Here is an 18,472-nt window from a genome sequence, read left to right as displayed (position 1 = left end):
AGTATACACAGGGGCATAGCTAGGGGAGAGGGGGCCCATGTTCACCCCTCTCCCCAGAAGCCCCTCAGAGTGAAGAAGATAATGAAGAAAATAGGGAGGGGTGGAGCTGGGTGGCCCTCAGGAGCTGGGGCCCCCAGGATCTTTGAGCCCATCTTCCCAATTATAGCTACACCCCTGGGTATATGGGAATGATGGGGGAGGACAATTTTGGTCAGGTCAGGGCTCAGCTGCATCAACTGTTAGCTAACTTAGCGGCATAAACTGTTCTTAAAGCCAAGCTCTGCACTTGAACATGAGAAGAAATAGTAAATATATTCTGAAATGTGCAGAGTTTCCTTCTGTCACTATCATAGCCAGTTCTCACCCAGCTGTGATTGAGGGACAGGGCTTCTTCCAAGCCAGAGGAAAAAGCTTACAGGCAGAAATTATCTACAGTCTCAGTCACAAAGAATGGCAGAATCTCAAAATGCAATGCACTCTAGCAAAATGATGAGAATTGTTTCTTTGGATAGACAGGGTTGTGTCAACCAAATAGAGCAGTTTGTAAATAAAACAATATTAGATGATCACAAAAGAAATACAGAAGCACTTATATAATACTCTAGAGTGTGGAGGTGCATCTCATATATTATTGCCGTGATCACTGCAACAATCCTATTTTATTTCAGTACACAACAAAGACTATTTTATACTGTACATACACCATGATTGACACCGATGTCACTCAACCTTTCCAGATCCAGGGTCAATCTTTAGTACACCTAAAAGCCTGTTATTATATTGTAATTGGATGCTATTTTTACCATGTTCATATCTACTCAAGGCCAGCCAGGCCTTCCATGATCCTTATGAGTCATTCACCTCAGGTGGTGGAGTGGAGGTGGCGGCAGCAGCAGCAGCAGCAAGGGTGCAGCCGGTGATCCTCAACCACTGCCTCACCAGATCCCCGCGGTCCTTACTCACACTCCTCCATGACTTCCATCATGTCTCCCTTCTTCAGACTTTCCCGTTACCTCTGCCTGCAGGGGCTGGAGAACTGAGCCAAAGGAAGGGTGGACTCACACTTCCTGTTGCTCCATTCCTAGCCCTCTGCAGGCAGCGGGAATGGGGCTCTTAGAAGCCAGGAAAGAGATGAAAAGGAGTGTGAGTGGCATAGCACTCACACCAAGTAAAGTAAAGAAGGGGTTAGAAAATGTCAGGGTTTGGCTTCAGCTGCAGCCGAGGGGGGCATAAAATGCTCCTCAGTGCCTTGGATACCAAGGAGAGAGGAAGGATGAGGGCATGGGATGAGCAAAGATAAGGTTGAAATGGAAGAAGTTGCTCCTTGGCGCCATCTGTGCTCAGAAGGAGGTGATGGGGTGGAAGGAAGAAGTGACATCCTGGCACAAAGGAATTCCTGGCTACCATTCTGTGCCATTCAACTAACCCCTGTGAATGACCGCCTCAAGCTTTCCAAATTCTACCATGCCTGAGGTTTAGAAGTAGCCTGTTGGTCAAGGTGGAAGCATTTTGCTTAGGTTGTGAGAAGCTGCTGGTTTGAAACCTGTTGAATCCCGTTTGAATGTTTCTAAAGAAACCAATCTTACTGGAAAAGGTCAGAGGGAGGCTGCACAAAGGAAAAGCAGAAGGGGCACCACTGAGAGTGGAACCCATAATCTCCTGTTTGAAGGGCTTGCAAGATGGCTTACAAAACTGCAATGCCACAATAAACATACAACTGACAACCTATTTTATAATAAAATAAAACAGCAATTCAAACATCTAAGTACAACTATTTCAAGTTGTGGCAGAACCACCCACCTCTGCTCAGCAGCCTCCTAGGATCAAGCATGTCAACATGTTAGCCATTATATCTGTTTGCTGCATCTGCAATCTTTTTGTCACTAAAAAGCAGGATGATCGATATGTAGAGTGATACCCACGTATCACTCAGGCAGCCTTAAACTGAACCTATGTGTCCATCCTGTCTACAGAGGTGCACTTAGATAATGTTGGAGCCTGGAGCTAAAGGCCTTTGGAGCCAGTCCCCACTGCTGGAGGCCCCCTTCCCACTGCAAGTTAAGTATCATTCCCCTACACACACACACACACACACACACACACACACACACACACACACACACACACACATTATTTTTAACACATGCGGTATATTTATGCAAATATGCAGTAGTGAAAACATTTCAACATGCAACTTAACATATTCCCCTCCCACACTTTTCTTTCCCCACTCACCCCTCTGTCTCTAAAGCACCGGCACAGGTCATAACCACACTCGGCCACCTGGCGCAGTACAGGTCAGCAGCAACCACACCACTCAGGACAGTCTCAAAAGGATTTGGGGGCCCCCAGGGGGTGTGGAGGCCCTGGACTTTGGCCCAAAGTCCAGGGGTAAGAGTGCCATTACCTGTCTACTTCATAATGTCTCTTCTTATGAAGACTGGGGCTTCACAACTCACCATGACTTCCCACAGGTTCTCTAATTTCTTGTGCTTCCATACTTTCATTGTCTTGGTTTATGCACCAACGCTTCCTTGTGCAGCTTTCCAATGAAAAAGTGGAGCATTGCTGGAACGAATCTGAGATGAATGAATGAAAGAATGAAGTAAACATGGACATGATTGGTATCTATGCCACCCACACACAACCTGACAACCACACCTATGTACCACATGTGTTGCGTCATTGCTGGAAAGAATGACACTTAATAGCAACTGGCACAATATTACTCAGCATTACTCAGAGGATCTAAATGGTCTAGTGGATACTTTGTGAATGCTGGGATATAAAGCTCTGCAAGGTGTGAACTACTTCAAGACTCAGATCAACTGAAATTATACATGTACCTTTCTCTGCCCTGCACAAGTACTTTGGGTATGTTGGGGAAAACAAATTTACTGTAAATAATGGAGCTTATTAAATCTCAGGTGCTTGACCTACTTACAAGATGCTGGTCTGCAAGTAAATAAGAACAGAGATAAGAAGAGATAAAATCTTGCACTAATCCTTCTGATTTTTTATAGGCATGTACGACCCACAGGGAATATTATCAGGTGGCACAGAACACTTCCAGGGGAAGGAGAGGTGGTCAAAATTTGCTCCCACTAGGGGTGTGCATGGAACCGATTCTGGCGGTTCAGTTTGAATTCAAGCCGAATTCGAACCAGACCACCACCGGCCCCTGGTGTGGTCCAAGAGTTGAACTGGCTGAACAGGTTTGGAACTGGTTCGATTTGGCTTGAGGGGGAATGCTTGTAAAGGGGAATCCAATGGATACATATGCGCAGAAGCTGGACCTGGGCCATATTGGAATGCTGGAAACGGCCCGGAGCTGCTGCTGCCTCTGCCTCTGACAACAAGGTACCCTCTCGCCGCCCCCATTAGGACTTTTTTAAAGGCATGTAGCATCCCCCCTGTGCTTGTAAAGGGGAATCCTTACTGGACTCCCCTTTACACACATGCCCCCTCAAACCACTGAACCGGTTTCCAAACTGGTTCCATTAGAACCAGGGCCGATTCAGCTTGAACTCAGACCAGCACCCCTTTCTGGGGGTGGTTCTATGCTGGGCTGGTTCTATACCAGTGTGCATAGAATTCTATTCTGCACACATTCTAGGGGTGCAGAACCAGTTCTATTCTGCACACCCCTAGCTCCCAACACTAAGCCAGCAGTGGAGCTGAGTTAATTTAATTTTTCAGAAGCACTGGTGCTTCTCCTATTGCACCAGTGCTTTGTTAGCCAGGATGTCTGCATCAGCAAATAATTGCATGATAAATGTCTGAATTGATAATGCAGTCTGTGCCATATCCCAGGTCCTGTCCCTAGCTCTTTTCCACCTCCATGTTAATATTTCATTAAATACTGTATATACTGATTTTCATAGAATGTCTCTCATGTCAGTCAGGACAAACATATTGGAATATTCCATACACATCTTGGCCACTGTCCCACCCGCTCCTTTCTATTTTATGCTATTAGATTTATACTCTACTCCTGCTCTTACTCCAAAGAGTTCAGACTGACTTACACATAACTTCTCGGGATTCTCCCATCCAAATAACATAAAGCTTTGTGCCTGCTTCACTTCAGCGATAGAACATCCTGTGTCCTCATGATCATTCTCTGAGCCAATGCTGATTTAATGCTGATTTTGCACATCTATCCATACAAGAAGATCACTTTTGTTCTTACTTAGGTTGTATGTGTTTCAAACTGTGTGCAGCCCCAACTACAGCACTCAGTCATCTCTCATATATGACCTTTCCTTTGACCCCTCCCCCCGACCCAGTATGGTAAGCTGCATCGCTAGTTTTGATAGCATTAGGGTTTGTTTATTTAAATAAAACCAATACAATATACTACCCACTAACCCCGATAAAAAAAAATAATAAGAACAGCGCTCCCCAAATGATGAAACATTGTTACAGGAGGAAAAGTTAGCCTTTCTGGTATTCAGTATGCAAGGAACAAGAAACGCATAAATACAGGGAATGCATGGACAGCATGAATTCAAACCTTAAGGGACAGTACCTAATAGACTTAAAACACCAAAACTTCCAGGTCTTTTCCAAAGCTGTTTACAGTTTCCAGTAAATAAGTGCTTATTACTCATTTGTTGCAAGAGACAGAGATATTTATTTATTTTATAAAGCTGAGGGAGGATTCACGTGACCCCTGGCTGGTCTGGAAATGAGGGAAATGGCAGGGTTGTGTCAGTATGTGAGAGCACACACTCCTGGTGGGAGTTTCCATGATCCCCACCCAACATCCTCCTGAGAGCCTCTACCCGACTTCTAGATCTTGTATATGGAAGTCAGGAGAATGTTGGTTGCAGAATCTTAGGAACTAGACTTGAGTGGGTTTAGATGACACGCCCACCAGGAACATGTGCTCTCGGTTCCTGACATATCCTCAACATTTTCCCCACCTCCAGACCAACCAACAGTCGTGTGAACATGCCCTATGTTAACATGATATATTTCCTGAAAGTAGTCCTTATGTCACAGGTATAGCACATTTTCCCAGCATTAGAAGTGCAATATTTTGTCCCTAGGTAAATGTGATCTCCATCACCCCCCTCTACAGCTAGTGCATTACTGTCATAGCAAGTGCTGAATGGAATGTAGTTTGGCCACTCTATTGGGCAACTATTTGGCAGTGATTATGTACCAGCAGAAATCCCTGCTATTCTCATGCCATTTTCTCATGTTTAAGGTTTAATTTTAGGGGATGGGGTTATTATATGTAGATATTCTTTAGAAGTGAATTGCTCCCCAACTGTCCCATCTAGGAGCATGAACACTCATGTAGGCTATTTAAAACAAAGTTGGGAACACCAGAAAGGTGGCGCTCCTCCTCCTTTAGCAATTTTCAGGAGCATGACATTTGTCCTTGGTTTTACTGCAAAAGATATGGGGAGGGCACTATTATGAAGACAATGCACCCTTCAATCCAACACTGAAACACATCTTCCTACCCTTAAAAGAAAACTAGTAAGCAGCACCAACCCCTCTACCCCAACAGCAAGGCTACCATCTCCATTCCTCCTACAATCTGCACTAGATATATTGTTATTGCTGAAACAGCCCTGGCAGGACCCTTCCACAAGGCCTAAGAAGTGGTTGGGCAAGTGCCAACTCAGATCTCCCACTCCCCCGCTTTATGCTGCTACCAGTGTTTCCACACAGCCTTTGCAACTACCATTATATGCCACAAACTGAGGGACATTGTCTTTACAACTGAAGCTTTGAAAATGTAAGTACAGATGCTTACCCTAGTTGTGTCCCTCTTTTCTGATGTTTTCTAGGGAATCTTTCTGATCCTGATGGTACATTAACTTCTTAAGCATTTGTCTTTTGCACCTAATTTGCTAAAGAGACCAGCCTCCTGGCCTCGATTTCAGTGCACAATATCTGATCTCTGTTTTCACTGACTAGCTGAAAAGTTCGGAATGGAAGGTTTGCAAGGGAAACATAATGAGGTAAATGGAAAAGGAGCGGGTGGGGAGGGGAGCTGCTAAGCCTGTTGGAGCACAAGCTGTACAGGCAGCATTCTCACCTAAGCTGATGCAATCTGAAATATGTTTACACTCGTGATCCAAGACAACATCCTTGCTATGCCTACAAATTGCTGGTCCCTGCTAAGAGGTAAAATGGTCAGTTTCTCTCTGACTTATGAGCCTTATTTTGCAAAATGGTCAATTGTATTTGTGGCAAGGCAACATTAAGAAACACCCAAATGCATAAACAATTGCATAGAATCTAAGAACAAATGAGCAGTTTGACATTGAATGTGTTCCTTTGTGAAGCCAAAGGCTCATAAGACAGAGAAACTGATCATACCTGATCCTAGACACAAAAATTCTCACAAATACTTCATTTCCATATTGACCTGCGCTTATGCCTGGTGCCACAGAGTGGGCCAATTTGTGCCATGAGAGAGGAGAGCTGGTCTAAGAGAGGAGAGCTGGTTTTGTGGTAGCCAGCATGAATTGTCCCCTTAAGCTAAGCAGGGTCTGCCCTGGTTGCATATGAATGGGAGACTAGAAGTGTGAGCCCTGTAAGATATTCCCCCCAGGGAATGGAGCCGCTCTGGGAAGAGCAGAAGGTTTCAAGTTCCCTCCCTGGCTTCTCCAAGATAGGGCTGAGAGAGATTCCTGCCTGCAACCTTGGAGAAGCCACTGCCAGTCTGTGAAGACAATGCTGAGCTAGATGGACCTATGATCTGACTCAGTATATGGCAGCTTCCTATGTTCCTATTGTTCCTGTGCCTTGGCCTGAAAAACAAGACTCACCATTACGGAATTTCACACGGCTTAGCAGACACCTGCTGCTAGTACTTGCCACAGCTGAGAGTGGCCCCTCTCTCCCTCCCAGCCATCCACATAAATTTCATGATTATGAGAAGGACAAGCAACAAGGGCATTGTGCATGTTGTTTCCTGTCTACCTGTCCCCATATGAGTAACTCATTGGTCTGTATGTAAAATAAAACAATAGATGGTCTTCCCTTCCCCCTCTTCTTTATCATTTTTATTTTCCATTTTTAGACTGCTAGCATTTAGGGAAAAGAAGCCATCTTTTTTATATACAGTGTTGATGAGGTGAGCCATGGGATAGGTTGCCCTGAGACAGGGTACAGGAGGTCAGCAGAAAGATTTAAGTTGCAGCCTCTCAGCTTCTAAATCAACATGCCTTTTATGGCCACTGAATTAAAAATGAAAATTTAGACTCATCCTGTCATTATATCAGACCAGAGCTGACATCAGCCAGGATATATCTGTTGTATATAAGACACCAGATATTAACCAAGAAGATGGAATTTTTCTAAGGACAATACAAATGGAATAATGCGAAGTCTTTTGTTTATTCATCTACACAATCTGCATTATTAAAACACCTGCTCCAGGTACATGCAAGCTACCACATGTGTACTTATGCTTTCACTCGGATTGAAAGAATTAGCTCTAAAACTCATGTTTCAAGTGTGCATTGCTAAGGACCACAGTCTGGACACAGGCAAATATCAGTGATGGAGTACTCCTAGAGGATCAGTGGACACAGACATGAGGCTTTTTAAACAAAGAAGTACAGTTTATTGAGAGTCACAGTGCAAACTGAGATATTCAGCAACCTTGGTAGTACAAGGAATATAGGCAGTCCACTGAGATTTATACAGGGAGGGAGTGAGGAAGACATGGAGGAGTGACAGAGAGGGAGAGAGCAAGACAGGCAGAGAAGAGAAGTATGGACAGAGGTTTGGGAAAAGAGAACGTTCTGTTACCATTCCTTTTGTCTGCTCTTTCATGTGTGACACCAAAGGGAAGAAAGGATCCCTCATTGGGTTCCTGCCAGCCGAGGGAAAAACTGGCAGTGAGGTGCTGGTGCCGCATCTAAGTCCGTGGCTCTGTGTGACTACAGAGTAAGCAAGGGGAACACTGAGATTTCTAGGTAGCACAATGGTTAGTTCATGGCAAGCCTACGCAGAGACGGTCTTGGACTCTAAGGCTGGGTTATCCACTCAGGGAAGCTTTCAATACTTACTGGAGGTTTTACAAACAGGGCTTTCCCCCCCAATCCACTCCTGATTGCGGTGTGCCAGTCCACATATTCACTGGTTTTAACCCGACCTCCCTGTGGACTATCAGGGACCAGGACAGGCAGGGCTTTGTTTCTCCCTGAAAGGAAGCTGCGAATTCTGAATTCTGGCTTAGCCCGAGTTATGTCTGTTCACATATAGTTCACATAGCACCCTATGTGAACTACATCACCACTCGCTCTGGGCCACCCCAGCACCCCCCCAAGTGCACTTATGGGGCTGCTGAAAGCTCCATTATACCTTATGAGGAAAAACCTTAAAGACGCGTAAACTTCAACAATTCACCAAAAATCAGCCCTCTGCCCAAATCCTTTGAAAAAATTCAGGTAGCTTCCTTGCCCCTACCTGGCACTACCACCAACCCCACACTGCTCTAGGCCACCCCTTTGCCCCCAACGTGAAGCTATACATTTGCTGACACCTCCATGCTTCTTTATGGAGAAAAACCTTAAAGACGCGTAAACTTCAAAAATCACTTAAAAATCAGCCCTTTGCCCAATTCCTTCCAAATAATTCTGATAGCTTCCTTGCCCACCCTAGGAACTACCAGCCACCACACTCCACTCTACGACACCCCCTTCCCCCCGACGTGAAGCTATACATTTGCTGCAATCCTAATTATTCTCTATGAGGAATTCAAAAATACTTTAACAATTCACCAATAATCAGAGGAGTGTCCAATTGCCTTGGGGTTTTGTGGGTGGTAGGCACCCATGTCTGTCTACCACCCACCCCACTGTTGTGCCCCTAGGTGCTCCACAATAGGGGATATGGACTGGTTTGGGTCCCATTATACTCTATGAGAAAAATAATTAAAAATATTTTAAATATTCATAAAAAATCATAGGGGTGTCTGATTGCTTCAGGGTTTGCATGGTTGTTGGCACCCATGGGTGCTCCACAATAAGGAATAATGGCCTGGTTCGAGTCCCATTATATCCTATGAGAGAAAAAATAATTTTCAAAATTTCATAAAATATCGTACGAGTGTCCGATTGCTTTGGGGTTTGGGTGACAGGTACCCCTGGGTGCCAGCTACCATCCTACCAATATTTGGGTGTCTGAACCGGTTTGAACTGGTTCGAATTCGAACCGAACCACCCCCTCCTGGTTCGAACCCGGTTCGAATCCAAACCGAACTGGGCGAACCGGTTTTTTGCACATCCCTGCTGATGGCTATGTGCAGATTCGCTCTTCAGATACCCCGAGGCATAGAGACATGTGTGAAAAAACTCCTGGAGAATGATGCCAATTCCTGAAGATGCCAGGCCAATCCTGGAGGTTTGGCAACCCTAATATACTTTTTTGTTTTGTTTGTCAAGCAAACTGTTTCTCCAGTTTTAATCCTTGGGGGTGGGCGTGGGAACTGTGCCCCAGGCATTGAATGTCTGGGAAATGCCATTAAATCTTGTTCAGATGTGCGGTCAATATATTGCAGAATAAAAATGTCTATATTATTTGCAGAAGAAACACATGATGGCTAGCATCCAGACTGAGTTACTCATGAGCAGTCCCACTGAGACTAATTGGACAAGTTAGGAATGAGTAACTTGTTCCATTAATTTCAGTTGGACTACTCATGAATAATTCAGCCTGGATATCAGCCACAATGTTTGCACTGAATTACTTAGACCGCATCATGGGAATGGTTGGTCTTGATGACCTACTGAAGTTCATGGACAGAATTAGAGATAGCTGAATGGCCAAGGATGAAGGGAGGCAGCACCATGACCTCACCTAAAAGTAAGTCCTTCCTCCATTCTTTGCAGTTCAGCTTCCTCTGATTCTGTCCCTGCACTTCAGTATGCACTAATTTGACTTTGAATACGGCAGAAGCTTTTCTTCATCGGCAACAGGAAGCTCTAAAAGTAATCTAACAAACAGCCTCCTGCCTCCTGTAGCAATGTACCATCCAAGGTCACAGGAATGCCACAGATCTGCCTCAGACCATTCTGAGCAGAGGCTATTGGCAGGGCCTCTGTCCTTGTGTAAAAGACATTGTGCTGACATAATGGCAGGGGTGGGGAGAAGAGAGGGCATGTGTGCACACTAGCGTGGAATGGGTGACCTGAAAGCAATATCCTGCCAAGTCTGTGAAACCAGCCACCCGTCCCAGAGCTAATTTTATACATAAATAACTACATGGGCAGCACGACATCCCACATGTAAAAGCATCTGGATGCTCACAATGCTGCTGCAGTGGCACTGACTGAGAATTTTCTCTTGCCCTGACAAACCAACCCCTGAATGTACCTGTTAACACAGAGGTTTCAGCAGGCCAGAGATGCAGTAGAATTTAGAGGTCTGGTCATAACAAGGCAGTAGCTGGGAGGGGTGTTGAGTAAGCATTACTCATATTGCCAGTTCCACAAGTAAGGATCATCGTCAAATAATCTCAACGCGATGTCAAATGTTTGTACATGTATGCAGAGGTTGAATTGGAAATGCAATCATGAATGAAGGAGGAAATCTTTTATAGGAGGTTGATTGCCATGGTATGTTTAAGCATTGTAATTAAAAGGTTATGCTTATGCATGAAAACTACTTTAATGCTGAGCCAGAACCATGGTGAGAGGGAGGGAGGGAAATCTTCTGCACTGACAAAACTCTTCAGTCCTCTTCAGATGTTAATGAAAGGGCACTCTACAGGAGTAGAGCATTCAAAGTGGGCCAGAAGTCCCACCCTGGCCCGTCACTCACCACCAGCAGCTCGCTGCTTATTATTGTCATGGTGTTTGCAGTCATGAGCAAATGATGCTTCTGTGATGGTGGATGTTTCCATAGCTGGGGGGGGAGGGGCTGAAGAGGGCTTGCCATAGCAGGGTGAAAGACTGAGGGCAAATCAGCATGTGTGGGGCTTCCTTAACAGTCCAGTTGATTACAGAATCATATTGACTGATGACATACTGGCTGCACTTGCACGTAATGTAAAACTGGAGATCGCAGAACCTGTGATTAATTTTCCTAACCATGGATCGCATTGCAGACATTCGACAAACTGCAACTCAGCAATCTCCGTTTTCAGGGCAGGGAAGCCCCTCCCTCTTCCTGGTCATCCAAGGCCACATCGCAGCAAGCTCCATAGTGCTTGCTTTGCCAGACTGTGGGCAAGGCACCAGCATGTCTGCAGGGCGGCAGCCATTGGCCATGATCTGCAAGGGGGCATGCCGAGCATGAACGTGACTTTTCAAAATGGCCTGCCCACCCTCAGAAGGGAAAGGGCATTTAAATCCCTTTCAATGCCATGCAAGCCCTTCATCTGACAGCAATTGCACCACCATCCTCGTAAGAGCCCCGCAGCAAAACAGTCTCACACAAGCACAGTTTCTAGCAGGGGGGCAGGGGCGGAGCTGAGGGGCACTGTTCTTCTGTTACTCAGGAAAGGGAAGGGATTATATATATGGGCAAAGGATCCTGGAGTCTGGCCCACTGTGACCAAGGATGCTCTTGTGATGGCCTACCCTGTCAAAGCAGTCCAGGGAGACCAAACCACACTTCTGACCCCATGGTGGCTTGCCACCCAGGGGACGAGCACTCTCATGAGAGGGCCAGTCTACTGGGAAGGACCTTAGGCTCACCAGCCTTCAGTCTTCCATTAGACAGCACACTCATGAGTTGAGCCATCAAAAAAAAAGCCCGCTTGCATGGGCTCCCTTTCCCGTTGGTTAATGATAGATCTTTTTCATTGCAATACCCTCCTCTCCAGGGAAGCCTTTGACGCACCCAAAAGAGATTCTGATGCTCCATGTCTCTGGATGTAGCCGGGTGGGCTGACTGGGGAAACATCGTAACTGGGGAAAGATCTTAACTCACTTTCAAATTTCCCAGGTTTGGACCAGCATTGTGCAAAATGTGGATCTGCCATTGCAGGGAATCACGGGAGAGGGGAGCTCTGGTTGTCTGTGACCCCAGGAGAGAGGGGTCACTGTTCCAGACAAAAATAAAGATGGACATGTTCTAATGGGTGGATGGGCTAGCAGAGGGCCTGCTTTGACTGCTTCTTTGCAGCAGTTGCCAAGACAGGGAGAGGTGTTGCAGGAAGGGGTACCCATCCCTACAGCTTGCTTGTGTAGAGCAACCAGGCTTAGAGGTGTGCATGGAATCCGGTGGTTCAGTCCGGTTCTAGTCTGAACTGGACCCAAACCGGACTGGGTCAGTTCAGTCTGGCACCCCCTTGAACCCCCCTCCTGGTTCAATTCAGTCTGGTCCAGGGGCATTTGCAAACTTAAAAAAAAATAGTTTATTTTGTACTTAACCCCTCCGGGGGTGTTCTCCGAGGCAGCGGCGGGGGGTCCACAGAGGTTAAAGGTCCAAATGGGTCAAAGAATGGCCGAATGGGCTGGTTTTGGATCTAAGGGAGGCCGATAGGGGGAGGGGGAACCTTCATGGACCCACTCCACCTTTGAGAATACCATCGGAGGGGCTAAGTTTTAAAAAAAACACTTTAAAAACAACTCACAAACTCCTGGAACGGGCAGGGTGGGTTCAGTCAGGGGTTGGACCCAAAAGGGGGTGGTTTGGTTCAACCGTTGAACCTGTTTGCACTTCCCTAACCAGGCTGGGCAGCATCTGCCATCCAGTCATCATGCATGTCTCCATGGCCTGATCGTCTTGTGAGAGAGTGGTCCAGCATGGCATCAGAAGAAATGGAGAAGGGAGGTTATAACACATTATTAGTGATACTGCCCGACACCCCTGTCCCCACAGAAGGTTCTTCTCATGAGTTGTGAAGTGGTATCCCTATGGCTTCACATTCTCATGATTGAGTGGTCTGCTTAGAAACAGCATCTATCTTCATCAGACATATAGAATTTCCCCTTTCACTGGAAGCAATGCTGCCCTGCTGCCCGGCCTTTCTCATGAGTAAAACTAGGGACCGCACATGTTCACCCAAGCGGGCGGGGGGCTGGGCCTCCTTCCCCAACATTGTTGTGCAAAAAATAGACCTCAGCCATTCAAGAATTTCTGGTTGGGTCTGCCCTTTAAACCCGATGCCAGGCATTGCTTCCCTGCCATATGTCCTCCTCCCAGCGATCTAACAGGGTTGCCCTGTTTATGTTGCCACCACAACTGCAGGTGCTTGTGAACATACATCTTTATCACTTCATTTTCGGTGAGCTAAACACATAGTGCCCAACTTGCCATCCCACCCACTTTCTCTGCGGACTGCCAGGAAGGGGTGGGGGTAAGGGACAGAGTGGGAAGAGGGCATGCCCCTGTGTGTCTTTCTCCCATTTGACAAGCTTGGAGGCTTGGGGTGGTAGTTGGCCGTGTCCCTGTTGCTGGGCAGCAGCTTGAGTAGATCTGAGACGGGGGTAGGTGGTTCAAATACTCAGAGAGGTGGCCAGCCTGAAGCACTGCAGGCATGGAGTTAGCACAGTCCCGGGTGGATTTAGGCCAATGATTACGGTTCCAGAAACTGCATGAAACCACAGTTATGGCAGCTTCCATGTTCGGACGTAAAGCTGCCACTGAAGAACCTCTGGTTGCTGCAGTGAAACTCACTACAAACCAAAGAATCAAACTGGAGTTTGGAGAGGCAAAACACAGGGCACTTTTGCCTTGAAACTGCAGTGGCACACATTCGGATATTCACACATTTCTATCTGCCCCATTTAACTGTGGTTTCACATTACATGCAAATGCAGCCACTGTGCAAATAGTGTGAGTGAGTTTGTTTTAAGATTGTAAGCTTCTTTGGAGCCGAGAATCCTTTCCTAATACCTTTTGATATGTAAAGCACTTTGAGACTTTTACAGGACCATTTGCACAAGTGCTTACAAACTGCTAAGAGCCATCTCAAACCTATCAGAACAAATCTAGCAAGCCTTCAGACTTCAAGTACAGTCTCATTTTTTAAACATTTTGCTTTGTGAGAAATCCCGTGCAAGTAAGAAGCAGGGGGAAGACCTCTAGCTCAGCCCATTCTCTGCTGTTCTACTTTTATTTTTCACTTAAAGGGAATATTTTACATAGGGGAGCATTAAAGAAATGTGACTGCAGTCTAAAGTGGTGCTCCATTGTCTAACCTGTGCCCAGAAGTCCATCACCTCATTTTGCTGCAATTTGCAGGCCTTGGCATAATTACTGTTCTAAACCCTGCTGAAGTCCTAACCCATTAACCATTCCCTGTGTAAATATTTTAAAGCATGAATTGACCAAGCATTTTACACACTGGAAATTAGTACTTGATCAATAAGAGCATGGAAACTGTTAGACTTTTTTTTAACCTTTTCCCCAAACCCCCAAAGGATCGAAATGGGGTCATTCTGTTTCAAGCTCAAAACAGGCCCTTTGTTTTAAGGGTATTCTGTTTCAAGCTCAAAACATTTCGCACATCCCCTCTCAAAACATTTTACACATCCTTAAGTGGAGCAGCAGGGAAATGCTTGACTATCGAGCAGAAGGTTGCTGGTTCAAATCCCTGCTGGTACTATATTGGGCACTGCTGCTATAGGAAGCTGCTCTAAGGCATCATCTCAAACTGCGCAGGAGGAGGCAATGGTAAACCCCTCCTGTATTCTACCAAAAGAAAACCACAGTGCTCTGTGGGCGCCAGGAGTCGAAATCGACTTGATGGCACACTTTACTTTACTTTGCAGAAAATGTTTCAACAATAATGCACAAATCCATTAGGTGGCAGTATTGTACAATGCTGCAAAACTAGGGCAGGAATGTGGCCTGCATGCTGTACACATCCTTATATGGTCTACTTACAGGCCAATAGGTGGAGACCAGTTTTTCCTGTTCCTCCAAGTAAGCATGACTCAAGCTATAACAGCTTCCAAACTGCCCAAATCTTAGAAAGGCTACTCATAAAAGAAAGGTAGAAGTGCTTTATGTTCTTTTCAGTTATGAGCTGTTTGCACACCACACTCCGTTGAAGAAAAAGAATAAATGAAGGCAAAAATCATCCCCTTGTTTAGCAAATAACTGCAGGAGAATATCTGAGATATCGCAACTGTTTCTGAAAATCCATTTGCTGGTAGCTGTTGGGATTGTATTTATTATTTAGCGGGATTATTATGCCAGCAGTATTTTGGGAGTTTAGGGAGGGTTATGTGTAAAGCGGGGGAAAAGATGCATGAAAAAAATCTGAAATGTCAAGTCAGCCCCTGAATCTAGTCAGCCCCTGGTCTTTCAAAAGTAAGATGGGGTGGGGCTGGACTCCTTATCAGCTTCACAATGCTCCTAAATTAGAGCAGCTGCCTAGAGAACTCCCAGCAGGAATGCACCAAAAGCATCATGCAGAAGTTAATGCTGCATACATATTGCAAAGGAAAACTGGAGGGGCCACTAGCTGGTCGAGAGGGATAAATCAAATCCTACTGGACATGCCAAGGTAGCATAATGCACTAGGAAGACCAAGGAATGACTCCACTGCTCCAGCCTAATGTCACCCCATTATGTCTTTAAGGAAGAACTTCAGACGTCTCAAAATAACAGGCAATCTAAGGTGCCAAATATAACTCAGAATGTATTTTTTAAAAGCTCATCAGGCACTTAACATTAATTTATCTAGGCCTCCTTCATTCAACTAGGGACCTGACAAGGAAAGTACAAAGAACAAGAAAGCAGAGTAATGTGATGGAGAAGCAAACAAGGGTGTAGCGTTCTCTTTTCGGATGACACACAACTGCTTATCTGTTTGCAAATGTGAAGGATTCATTATTTTTACACAGGGGGGGAAATTAAATGAAATATATCACCATTCTATACAAGCCTTAGGAACAGTGGTGGAAAGAGACAGGGACAGATATGTTTGGAGTACTTGGCAACACATAGAGTTCTGGAAGAGATCTTCTCATTCAAAATTAATTAGTTCAGATGACTGGCAAAACATTATGGCGAGTTAATAAAACCCATTACTCGAAACATTCCAAAGGAGACAAGTGCCAGAGGGGCCACCATGTTAGTCTGGAGCGGTGATGAGCACAACAAGACTCTCTGTTGTGCTCATCACTGCTCCAGACTAACATGGTGGCCCCTCTGGCACTTGTCTCCTTTGGAATGTTTCAAGTGACACCTTTAAGACTAACAGATTTATTGTAGCACAGCCTTTCATGGACTGAAGCTGGGGTAGGCAACGTTGGCTCTCCAGCTGTTGTTGAACTACAACTCCTATGATCCCCAGCCACTGGGGATGCTAGGAGTTGTAGTTCAACAGTAGTTGGAGAGCCAGCGTTGCCTACCCTTGGACTAGAGTCTGTTTTATCAGCTGCATGGTGTCAACCTCAATAGGCGCAGGGGCAGATTATGCTTTTTGCCGCCCATAGACAAAAAGGCTTTTGTCACCCTTTTACCTTAAACAAAAAAGATTTGCCTTCCAAAAAAAAAAAAGGTAAAAGCGGGGACTTTCTCCTCGCCCACTCCACCCTTGCTGCTGCAGCCGCCGCTGCTCACAGAGAGGGGCGGCAAAATTTGAGGAGGGGCAAAATTTGCTGCTCTTCAGATTTTGCGACTGTAGGCGAATGCCTACTCTGTCTCTCCATTAATCCACCACTGAATAGGCGGATATATACAGATTTGGGGTGTAACCATAATAGGGCAAGGGGAGACAGTTGTCTGGGGACCCACTGCCTTGCCCCCCCCGAGGCAAGTCACATGACTGATTCCCCCAGCCACGCACCCGCCCGGGCTTCCTTCAGTTGTATTCATCCTCCGAAACTGATGTGAGTGTTAAAACCTGGAGCTACCAGAACAGCATGTCTTTCTCTAGTACCATTAAATGACTTGCATCGTCCACAATTTACAAAACCATATCTGTCTATCTATCTATCTATCTATCTATCTATCTATCTATCTATCTATTTTACTATGCTTTTTGTTACCACTATTCAGCCTCATTTAAGATTTCTTTACTTCATAAGCTGAACTTCGGGGGGGGAGGGGAGCATTTTAAAATCTTGTCTCTGGGCCCACTCTAACCTTGCTACACCCCTGATAGAGATGTGTGTAGAGAGAACAAAACCAGGGATGTCAAATGTCAGGAAATGGTCCTTTGAATTTCCTGCCATTTGACACCTGAGTGTTTTGGCTATACCCGTGTACTTTTGGTGTACATACATGGTGTACTGAATGTTTTGGCTATACCCATATACTAGCTAAATGAGGATGGAACTTCATGCATCTGATGAAGTGGACTGTAGTCCATGAGAACTGAAATGAATTCATTACTCTATAAGGTGTCACAAAACGTTTTGTTATCTTTATTCCAAAGGAGACAACGCACTTGTTTCTGTTGTTCTTTTTTGCCATATCTATGTACGACTGAAACAATTCCAGTTAAATTGGCTTCTGCATTATAGGACATCTTAAACATTATATTCCTATAATTCAGCAGTTTCTTCCTTACACCCAGGGGCGTGGCTAGCCCGCCAGCAGCCCGTGTGCGGCCGCGGCAGGCGCCCCGATAGCCACGCCCCCCGCATCTGACGTCAGACGTGGGGGTGTGTGGTCTGGCTCCCAAACGGAGCCTTGAGGCTCCGTTCGGGAGAAGCAGCTTAACTGCTGAAGGGGCCGCGCTGCCCCTTTGGCAGTTAGACAAAGGCTGGTGCTGCGTTCACAGTGCAGCCCAGGAGCGGCTCTTCCCTACAGGGAAGAGCCGCTTCTGGGCTGCGTTGCAAACGCAGCACCAGTCATAGTTCCTAAAGGGGCCACATGGCCCCTTCAGGAGATAGTTAGGTTGGCGCTGCAAACGCAGCGCCAGCCTTTGTTTAGCTCCCGAAGGGGCCGCGCGGCCCCCACTCGGGAGCTAAACTACTGCCCCGTGTCTGACGTCAGAAGCAGGGGCGTGTCAGGGCCACGAATGGCGGCTCCTGATTGGGCACGGCTCGGGTTCTGTGAACCCGTTTGCCCAATTATAGCTACGCCCCTGCTTACACCAAGGCGCACAACTGCAGCCAGATAGTTAAGAATAGCTGTTGCCTTTGGCTGCCTAGGTGTTCCTTGCATAGTTTGGTTAGCAACTTCAAACATTTCAGTGAGAGCACCTCACACATCTGTATGCCAGGCAGAGGCAGTCCAAGGGCAGTGGTCTTAGACTGCACAACTGGAAAGATTCTCCTCAGCCTCACTGACCTTGCATCCTTTCCTCACACTTCTATTTCAGGGCTACAGTGCCAAAAAGGGAAACTTCCAAGCAAGCATGAGCTATTTCCTGCTACATCCCCCAGTTCAACTGGATTTGCTTCAGTGTCTTAATGAATGCCCTGGGAGCAGCTGATACTGTAAAATCTTTGCAGCTAAGCAGACATGGACCTGATTAGTGCCTGGACTGGAGCCCTGGGAGCTCCATGTAAGCTGCTCTAAACTCTCTGTGGGAGAGCAGAGCAAACATGTGGGATTCAGAGCTTTGCAGCCACTGCTTCCTACT

The 18,472-nt window shown here is 46.0% G+C and overlaps 1 protein-coding gene across 1 annotated transcript in view; it reads right to left on the bottom strand.

Moving 5' to 3' along the window:
* The window catches only part of ARHGEF37 (Rho guanine nucleotide exchange factor 37), a 68,481-nt gene extending 65,967 nt beyond the window's left edge, over positions 1–2,514 (bottom strand). Inside the window, exon 1 of the mRNA XM_053299628.1 lies at positions 2,460–2,514. Within this exon, the coding sequence (XP_053155603.1) occupies positions 2,460–2,499 (40 nt within the window). The 5' untranslated portion in view covers positions 2,500–2,514. The remainder of the gene's footprint in view (positions 1–2,459) is intronic.
* Positions 2,515–18,472: the final 15,958 nt, after the last annotated feature.

Source organism: Hemicordylus capensis, chromosome 2, assembly GCF_027244095.1.
Source record: "Hemicordylus capensis ecotype Gifberg chromosome 2, rHemCap1.1.pri, whole genome shotgun sequence".
NCBI classification, from domain to species: domain Eukaryota; kingdom Metazoa; phylum Chordata; class Lepidosauria; order Squamata; family Cordylidae; genus Hemicordylus; species Hemicordylus capensis.
The sequence above is the reverse complement of the archived record's forward strand: the minus strand, read 5'-3'. Positions and strand labels throughout refer to the sequence as shown.